Genomic DNA, 9,705 nt, shown 5'->3' on the forward strand with positions numbered 1-9,705 from the left:
AGTTCTCTTTCTTTGTTGGATCTTTGTGTGGTTTAGGTATCAGAGTAATTGTGGCTTCATAGAATGAATTGGGTAGAGTACCTTCTGTTTCTATTTTGTCTTCAGAAAGTTTTGTATTACATATTAGTTTGTATCGCACATTTGAAGTCTTCACTTTGGCAATTTTGTAAGACATGACTTAACCGATGTTAATGAACTTCCTCGGGTTACATTTGTCTAGGAGAGTCTTTCTCTCTTTCATTTCTAAATTATAGTTTTTCCAGTTATGGTGTTCTTGGCTATCAGTTTTCTCTTTCAGCATTTGATGCTATCACTTTGTCTCTCCTGGCTGCAGAGTTCTGTGATTGTTTGACATGACTTCATCTCTACGTTGATCCGCTGAGGGCTTTTTCTTTGTTATGATTTTTGGTAGTGTCTTCTTGTGTGACATGGGAAGCTCCTCTTTGCGGTCTATTTGAGTTCAGATATGTGAACTTTCTTTGACTGGATGTTGGCTTTTTCCCCAGATTAGGGAATGTTTTTTCTTAATACTGTATCTATTTATCTTTGAGATAGAGTCTCACTATGTAGACCTAGCTGGGCTGAAACACAATAATGTAGACCAGGCTTGCCTTGTATTCACAGAGATCATCTGTCTCTGCTTCATGAGTACTGAGTTAGGATGTGCAACCATCAAACCTGTCTCATCTTATATTTATTAAATATGCTTTCTGGCTCTATTTAGCACACCTCACTTTCTTTAATTCCTATTACACATATATTAGGTCTCTTGATGGTGGCCCACAGTTCCTGCAAGCTCTCTTTATAACCTGCCCCTTCTCTTTGATATCAGACTGATAATTTCAAATGTTCTGTCTTTAATCTTACTGTGACTAATCTTTTTGTTCAGCGATTTATTCACTTTGTATCCCCATCGCATCCCCCCTCCATCCTCTCCTCCCAATCCCACCCTAACACACACACACACACACACACACACACACACACACACACACACCTGCCCCAATTTGTCACTCCCCTTCTCTGAGAAGGAAGGCTCCCCATGGGTTTCAACCTACCATGGCACATCAAATCACAGAAGGACTAGATGCATCCTCTCCCACTGAGGCCAGATAAGGCAGCCCGGCTAGGGGAAAGGGATCAAAATGGAGGCATCAAAATCAGAGACAGACCCTGCTCAAATTATTAGGAGACCCACATGGAGACCAAGCTGCACATCTGCTACATAAGTGTATATATGCCCACGTACACTCTTGGGTTGGTAGTTCAGCCCATGTATGCTCTTTGGTTAGTGGTTCATACTCTGTGAGCCTAGGTTAGTTGACTCTGTAGGTCTTCTTGTGATGTCCTTGACCCTTCTGGCTCCCTCAATCTTTTCTCCCACTCTTCCACAAGACTCTCTGAGCTCAATCCAATGTTTGACTGCATCTGTTTCCATCAGCTACTGGATGAAGTCTCTCAGAGGCTAGGTATGCTAGGGTTCTGTCTGCAGTCAGAGCAGAGTATCAATAGTGTCAGGGGTTGGCACTCTCCCATGGGATGGGAGAGTTGGACCAGTCATTGGTTGACCATCCCCTCAATCTCTGCTCCATCTTTATCCCTGCACATCTTGTAGGCAGGACAAATTTTGGGTTGAACGTTTTGTATGTGGGCTGATGTCCCCCTACCTCCACTAGAAGTTCCACCTGGCTACAAGAAGTGGACACTTCATCTTAAGCTTCTATTACATTTTTTCTTCACCCATTATTTATTACTACTTTATTTAAATCCTCTCCCTCCCTCAGTCGGTTCCCTCTTATTCCCAGCTGTCCCTCCTTTCTTGCTTTTGCAAAACTGTCCATGCACTGTTTTCAAATTTCACTTAATTTTTTATGCATATATATTCTTGGAATTCAGTGAATTTTTAAGAGGATTATTGTGAATTCTCTTTCCTGATATGGCATAGTTCTCCCTTTCTTTTGTGTCTATTATTAGGGTTTTATTGGAGGTTGTGATAATCAGCAGTCTTTGGTTTTTTGTTTGTTTTGTTCTTTTAGGGTTTTTGTTTGTTTTGGGTTTTTTGTTTTGGTTTGTTTTTTGGTTGTGAGACAGGGTTTCTCTATGAAATCCTGACTGTCCTAGAACTCATTCTGTACCCAGGCTGGCCTCAAACTCAGAGATCCACCTGCCTCTGCTTCCCAAGTACTGGGATTAAAGGCATGTCACTATCTGTCTTTGTAATCCAGTGCTCTGTCATTGGTCTTTCATATTTGCAGAAGCAGTTATCTTGGCTTCTGTGGACACTTTGGAAACAATGGCCTTTACTTTACATTATAATGGTAGCTACTCCTGCTGGCAAAATCACTGGCCAGCCAAGATCTCCACATAGCTGGGCTGCTGCCTTTGCTGTGAATTCAATTGTGGCAACTGATGTTATTCTGCTTTCTAGCGAGACAATTGGTTATGCCCTGTAGTTAGACTGAGCTGCTGGGTAGGCGACTGCCACTGACCCAGCTGGGCACAGAGTGCCTTTTTTGCCATTGTGCTAGTCTTGCTACTCCCTTGATGAGTTTGCTTTTGGGGTGACTAACTGCCCAGTGGCAGGCATAGTAAACTTCCATGTCCATGGTGTATGGTCTCTGCAGTGGACTTGCCTCCTTGCTAGTTTCTCTCTGGCTGCCCTGTTTTCTCTAAGCTCCCCGTGAACTGAGAATGGAGGGGGCACTCCTGCAGTGTTTCAGAATGTCTGGGAGTAGCTGATTTCCTGGTTCTCTCTTCTCTCTGGAGAAGCCTTGGATCCTGAAGACTTTGTGTGTGTGTGTGTGTGTGTGTGTGTGTGTGTGTGTGTGTGTGCAGCATGTCCCCTTGAGAGAGAAGAACACAACAGTGTTATAGTCCTAACAAGACCACTTGTATTACCCTGCGGATGAAAGGTTTTGCTTTGGTTTTTGGTTTTTGGTTTTGGTTTGCTTTTTGTGCTTTTCAGCTCTGTGAACACAGAAGTGACAGTCTTGATCCCATGCTTGGGAATTCTTCCACTTTGTTCAGGATTTTCACACTCTGCTTTTTATTGTTAATAAAAATTTGAAAGACTAGGAGTAAATTTTAGCATAAAGTTTGACACAATTAGTAAAAGGGTATATTTACTTATAAAAACCAGTGAAACAATATGTATAAGAAATATGTCTTTTTAAAGGTGTAAAACTTCAGAAAAATTCCCCAATATTAAGTTCCTCCCCATATATCACAGACAAGCCTAAGCAAGGGAAAGTTCCTTAGAAGACACTGAAGGCAAAATGCTGCCTGCATTGCAGGAACAGCCACAGAAGCACGGCAACCAGCAAGCTTTCTAAGTCCATCCTGGGAGGGGCTGCTCCTGTGGCCCAGCCTGTTCATTAATGGTGTAAGCTATTCTTGCTAAAATGAAATGCTCTCATCTCAGGTGTGTGACTACTGAAATTCCTAGCATTGCAGGACAAAACTCACATTACAATCCTTGTCTCGCTTACATGAAGTATCCAAGACCAGAGTAGATCACTTTAACCAGGGATTTGCAGGATGTCTGAGATAGAGAAGGAAAATGGAGAGCAGTGATAAAGGAGAGGGAGTGCATTTGATTCACGAGGAAATTTTATGTCACATTGGTTGATAAATATAGACATAACCCAACACTACAAAATATGTGCTGTGCGTATACTTATATATGTGTACATATAGATACATGTGCATATGCATTACCCAAACATGCATACATACTGTGTTATTAGGTGCATATATGTAACTATGAATATGTGCATGCTGCCATGTCAGCCAACAGAAAATCTTCAAACTATGTCCAACAAAAAAGTAAACATTGGCTTAGGATATTATTTTTAAAGAGAATATAAAATACACACTGTGCTAGACAATGCACTAGTTATCAGAGGGGAGAAGAAGAAAATTCAGTAAGGTTATGTTTACATTATGGTAAAAGTGTGGCTCTTTCACACAGTCTAAGTCACAGTGTTAAGCTTCTAATTCAGGCTTTTACTATTCAGTAAACACAGAACTTCCCAGCCAACAGGTTACTCTCCCAGATGTCTTCTGCAAGGTTCTGGCAGGAAATCTTGGCTAAGAGTGGCTTACCCTTGTGCTCTGCCTATCTGCTGCCTACAGGGAACTGGAAGGCAACAACAAATGAAGAAATCTGGACTGCCCAGCACAGGATGCAGCGTTTAAATAAGAGCTAGCACACAAGACAGAGGAAAGAAACCCAAACTGAAAAAAACCTTATACTGACATATATAAAAAGCAGAGGAGGGCCGGGCATGGTGGCGCACGCCTGTAATCACAGCACTTGGGAGGCAGAGGCAGGTGGATTTCTGAGTTCGAGGCCAGCCTGGTCTACAAAGTGAGTTCCAGGACAGCAGGACTACACAGAGAAACCCTATCTCAAAAAAACAAAAAAACAAACAAACAAACAAAAAAAAAAGCAGAGGCGGGGTTGCTTGGGCAAACCTTTGGGATATCTGGTTAATAAACTATAACCGAGAATCAAAATGTTAACAAGACTATACTACAGACATGAAACTGTGTTCAGATCTATTCCAGTAACATGGCACACCTATGTAGTTCAGGTTTTTGTAAAATAATATACAAATACCCGGATGACATAATAATTACCTTTTGCATATAGTATATAAACCAATTATAAATTCTGTAGCTGGGTAGAGTAAAAAAATTATGAATTTGGGGCCATGGGTCAAATCTGGCATACCACCTGCTTCATCAGAAAGGGCTGCACTGGACACAGTTGTGGTCACTCATTTGCTGGCTGCGCCAGTGTCTGTGCAACAACATCAAAGCCAAGCAGCTACAACAGAGACTAACAGCCCTATACAGCACTTACTACAGTTTGGGGTCTTTCATCTGAAATTGCTAGATGGTCAGGTTAGGGATGCTTAGTCTGCATGTGTTCTCTCATAGAGAAGGGTCTGACAGCTCCACTCCAAAGAGCCACTGGCCCAAAGAACAAAGTCCCAATGGTAAATCTCAGGGCTTAGAAGGTAGAAGGACTTTGTCTGTTGACTAATGCAGGCCTTTGTTACCAACTCACAGTGAGATGATGGAGCTCCAACAAAAGGTCCCATGAGTGAAAGTGCCAGAGCCTGTGCCTGTTGCAGCCATTCCTCCTACCTGCTTTGCTGAGTTTGCAGATGGACTGTGGACAGTGCTCTGCTCAGTCTCCTCATCTGTGTTGGTCTCCTCATCACTTTCTGGGTTATTTTTCCATTCTTTCATCATTTCTAATACATTGGTTGGTCTTGCTGAAGAAAGGGTATTGCCCTAAGATTAAAAACAAATGTTTGCGTTATAAACAGTTCAGATAATTGAAAGATTCTTAAACCTCTTAATATATTCTCCCCAAATCAGGAATAGTCATATGGAAAATTATAATGCTGGGTAAATAGCAAAACATTAGCCATATGATGGAGCACACTCCCTGTCCCACAGGGGCTAACTGCCACATGCCATCACTTACAATGTGAACATTAGAGGGAGACAACTCATAAGTCAGGAAGGAGTAAATGTAGCCTGCTTGTGCCAAGGACACAATATGGCGATTGTGTGGCAGCCACGACCCCTTTAGTTTTCTTAGAAAACTGGTAAGACACTGCCAAAAAGCTAATGGGTCCAATGCTAAAGGTGAGCCTGCACAACACCATTGTCTAGAGAAAACACCCACACTCAGTTATTAGGTAAACAGTATGTCTACGAATACAGGCCACTGATTTGAATGCTCTTGCCTGGAATATTTCTATGTAATGTGGCCATTTGGCTATAACTGAGTCAGTATGCTGTTCCTTTCCCTGTTATGACTGTATCAAACCAATATTGGCCATTTCACACTATTTACCAAACATCCCAAATGTGCTGAGACACAGATAGGCTCAAATGCCTCCTATTTGACTTATTTTTTCTTTTTTAAATTCTAACTTCAGTTGTTAGAGAACATTTGGACAGGGCATTTGGATCACTATCAGGTTAAAATGAGACTTTCAAGTGTGGGCACAGGTATATAGAAATTCTAAGTAGTCTTTGTATGTAGGTAGATTTAAGTGTTATGCAGTAATAACACAGAAATTCATGAGACAGGGCACATTAAGGACAGCCATCTGAATACACAGTGGAGGATTTATTGAGTTTAATATAGTCATGGTTAAAAATAGATCAGCATCAAGAACAGAATGGTAATAACAAGAGGAGGTCATTAGGATACCTAGTCCCATGGCTCTTCTGCCCTCCTAGAAGGTCAGCGCCTTACTTTTTGCCTAGCACCTGAGTACTCTCTACATTGGCTGTACTCATTTCTCCTCTACCTCCCAATTTATCATCCTGTTCTGACAACCATGGCCTACACTGCCTTCAAGGTCCAGTTTAAAAATCATCTCTATTAGGTGTCCCAGAATTAGGAACATACACAGGGCTAAGGAAGCACTCATGGAGGGCTAGAGCCATCTAAACTGCCAGCTTGCCTCAGAGCTCCTGTCAGATTGAGTCATGATCTCTAAGGCTTGCAATTTTCATCCTGACTTCTGTCAGGATTCACAGTATGTAGGCTCCTCGACTTTGAATATTCACATCTTGAGCTCAATTTGATTCTCTCATTAGCAAAGAGACAATCTGAAATACCTGTGTGTAACCTCAGTCCTGTTCAAATAAGTGTTCCTCAGGTTAATTCTTTGAATATTGTGAATTTCAATTTTCTCCCCTCTTTGAAAAAGATTGTGTGACTTTATCAGAATAAACATATCACTTTTAGGTGATACATTTTTGGAGATAGTACATAGTTTATGATGCTCCCAGTTCCTACTTGGTACCTACAAAGATCTGGAGCAACTTAGACTCCTGCCAGGCAATTTTCAATGGGAAATACTAAGCACTGGGACCTGGAAGTCATTACCATACAGCACACAGCCTGTCCTGATAGGAAAAACAATGGAAATGCTTGCATCCTGCAAGTCACCTCTAAGAAGTTTTAGCAAGATAAACCTGTCTACATATGACCATGCTCAACCAAAAACAATCACGGTGGAATTCTTATGCTAGCTGCACAATGTGACAGCAGTTTATTGTAGCAATCTTTGTTTTTTGAAGTCTTGATCAGCATATTATGATCTAGTTATGATTTAACTAACAGTTTCAGTCCCTCAAGAGCACAACTCAATCTTCACTCACTTTGCTAAATTAAATGTCATTAGATAAATTGCAAACCTCACTACTGGCTTTGCAGCCCACATTAAACAGGTGCCCATGATGATCGGTGACCAACTGTATCACAGCTTTCAAAGTGTATTGGTTCTTGGAAACTACATATCTGTTAGTCAGTTCATCCATGTGTCTCCATGTCTCCAGGGAATTAGTCAACAAAGATAAAAGTGAGGCAAAGAAAAGAAAATGTTCATACTAGGAGTAAAGCTTGAATCAAACAGAAGCAGAATAACAAAAGAAATAGTTTGTGATGGGGAGCCTGATCTCCCTGATTTTCATACAACCAAAAGAAGTAGTGGAGGCAAATTTGACAAGTGAAGGGGTTGGACCAGAACGATGGAAATGATGCAAGGAAGGATGCCTACAGAGAAATCTAAGAAGTATCTCATGACACAGAAAGCACACCAATACAATGCTGGAAGCAGGTCAAAATGTAGCAAGCATTGGGAGGATTTGCCGGACATAACACTGGCCTTCATTCCATGAGGTCACTCCTAGGGCAAGAAGGCAGGACTATGTAAACCAGCCTTGGTAAATGTTTACCAACAGCAATGCCACTACCAACCTGGTTATCTTCTTATTCCTAACATTCTATAATATACTAAGTAAACATTGGCCTAAATGTATTTCACCTTTATGCATATCTACAATGAGTATGGAGTTTTTATATTTAAGATTTTGGCAGAGATGTTTGGACATAAATTTTTCTCAGTTAATAAAACCCAATCCAAATAATGAGAAGCTGATTTTTACTTAACAATGTGAATAAATTAAAATGTGATAATAACTTACATTCATGATGGTGTAGTCAAATTTTATTTCTTTCTTTAAGGATTTATTTTTAGATGTGCATTGTGTGTGTACATGTGTGCATGTGCATATGTGCATGCTTGTGTATGAGTACATATGTATACATGTGTGTATATGTGTGTGCCTGTGTATATATGTATGTGTGTGTGTGTGTGTGTGTGTGTGTGTGTGTGTGTGTGTGTATGTGTAGGTTTCCAGAGTCCAAGAGTCCAGCAATGTACGGGAGAGGACGGGAGAGGTTACTGAAATTCCTGGAGCTGGAGTTACAGGTGGTTGTGAGCTGCCCAATGTAGGTTCTGAGAACCAAGCCATGGACTTCTCCAAAGCTGAATGAGCACTCTTAACTACTGAGTACTCTCTCTAGACCCAAGGAGTCTATTCCCTTCCTTCCTGTGGCAGCCAAATTATCAGTAACCTATCAAAATGTACAATGCAGTCTCTCTGACCAATAATTTTATCATTTGAAATTTATTCTATAGATATGCTATTTATGAGAACATTTGTTGTGACACTGATTTTAACAAGAAAGATCTGAAACAGTTTATATATTCCATGTTCAGAGGGAGAAATTTACAAAATAATATAGAACATCCAGAATTTGAGGTACAATATTGCACTTTTTTTCTTAATAAAGAAATCTTCCCAATATATATTAAATGAAAAAGAGTAGTTTACAGGATATTGAACCTATTTGTGTAATGTGTACACATAAGACTGCATAAAAAGCACATGTAGGATACTTAATGATAATGACCTCTACCGAAAGGGGGTAGAACATTATTTCTCTGTTTTGACCACCATTTCCATTAAAATGGTGACCCGTTTACCATGGGCAATCCCGTGGACTTCATATGACTGACAAGCAATATAAGCAGCTGGAAAGAGCATGTGCAAAGGAGGGGAAGAATAGCCCATTACTAGTTAGGCAGCATAACATTTCCATCCTCCTACAGGTATGTCTATCAAGGCTAAAGGTCAGAAGACCTTAAACTTGAATAACAATTTGTACATTAATGATCAAAGGCCTTGTTTACACACTGGGAGAAACTATCCCAGAACTGGGTCCCTAACCATGGTCACCAGAGCCTCTGCAGAGTGTGGCCACAGAGCAAAGTGCATACTTCAGCCCCTGGGAGATGGTTTGTGGGAGAGAGTATGCGGTTTGTCTTTGTTCCCTGACAGTGCCTGAAGATGTAAAGTCAAATGGTACTTGTTAAGATATTTAAATGAATGTTGACTCATTGAAAATAAGCCATCTTGCAAGTTGGCCTTGCCCAAAATTGTTCTTCACTATGGAATGAAAGCAAAACCTTCGACCTAGGATTTAATCCCTTCACAGCTAACTTCCCTTCCTGGGTTCCTTTCCCATTCATTTACTTCAGCATCTTATCTGCTTGTCAGACTGAACTTCCTGGCTTCCTAACACCTGTCCCTTAATCTGTTCCCTGACTTCCTTCTTGCATTGCATGCGATACATGACCGTTTTCCTTCCTTCCGTCCATCCTTCCTTCCTTCCTTCTTTCCTCCCTCCCTCCCTCCTTCCCTCCTTCCCTCCCTTCTTCCTTCCTTCCTTTTCCCCTTCTTTCCTTCCTTCCTTCCTTCCTTCCTTCCTTCCTTCCTTCCTTCCTTCCTTCCTTCCTTCCTTTCTTTCTTTCTTTTTCTTTC

At 40.9% G+C, this 9,705-nt stretch overlaps 1 protein-coding gene across 2 annotated transcripts in view; it reads right to left on the reverse strand.

Annotated features, from left to right (window-relative positions):
- Positions 1-9,705, reverse strand: part of Stk33 (serine/threonine kinase 33) — a 163,313-nt gene that overhangs the window by 32,979 nt on the left and 120,629 nt on the right. For both annotated transcript variants that reach the window (XM_021209083.1, XM_029542596.1), the window contains one exon: positions 5,155-5,304. In XM_021209083.1, the coding sequence (XP_021064742.1) occupies positions 5,155-5,304 (150 nt within the window). The remainder of the gene's footprint in view (positions 1-5,154; positions 5,305-9,705) is intronic.

This window comes from Mus pahari, chromosome 1, assembly GCF_900095145.1.
Source record: "Mus pahari chromosome 1, PAHARI_EIJ_v1.1, whole genome shotgun sequence".
Classification (NCBI taxonomy): domain Eukaryota; kingdom Metazoa; phylum Chordata; class Mammalia; order Rodentia; family Muridae; genus Mus; species Mus pahari.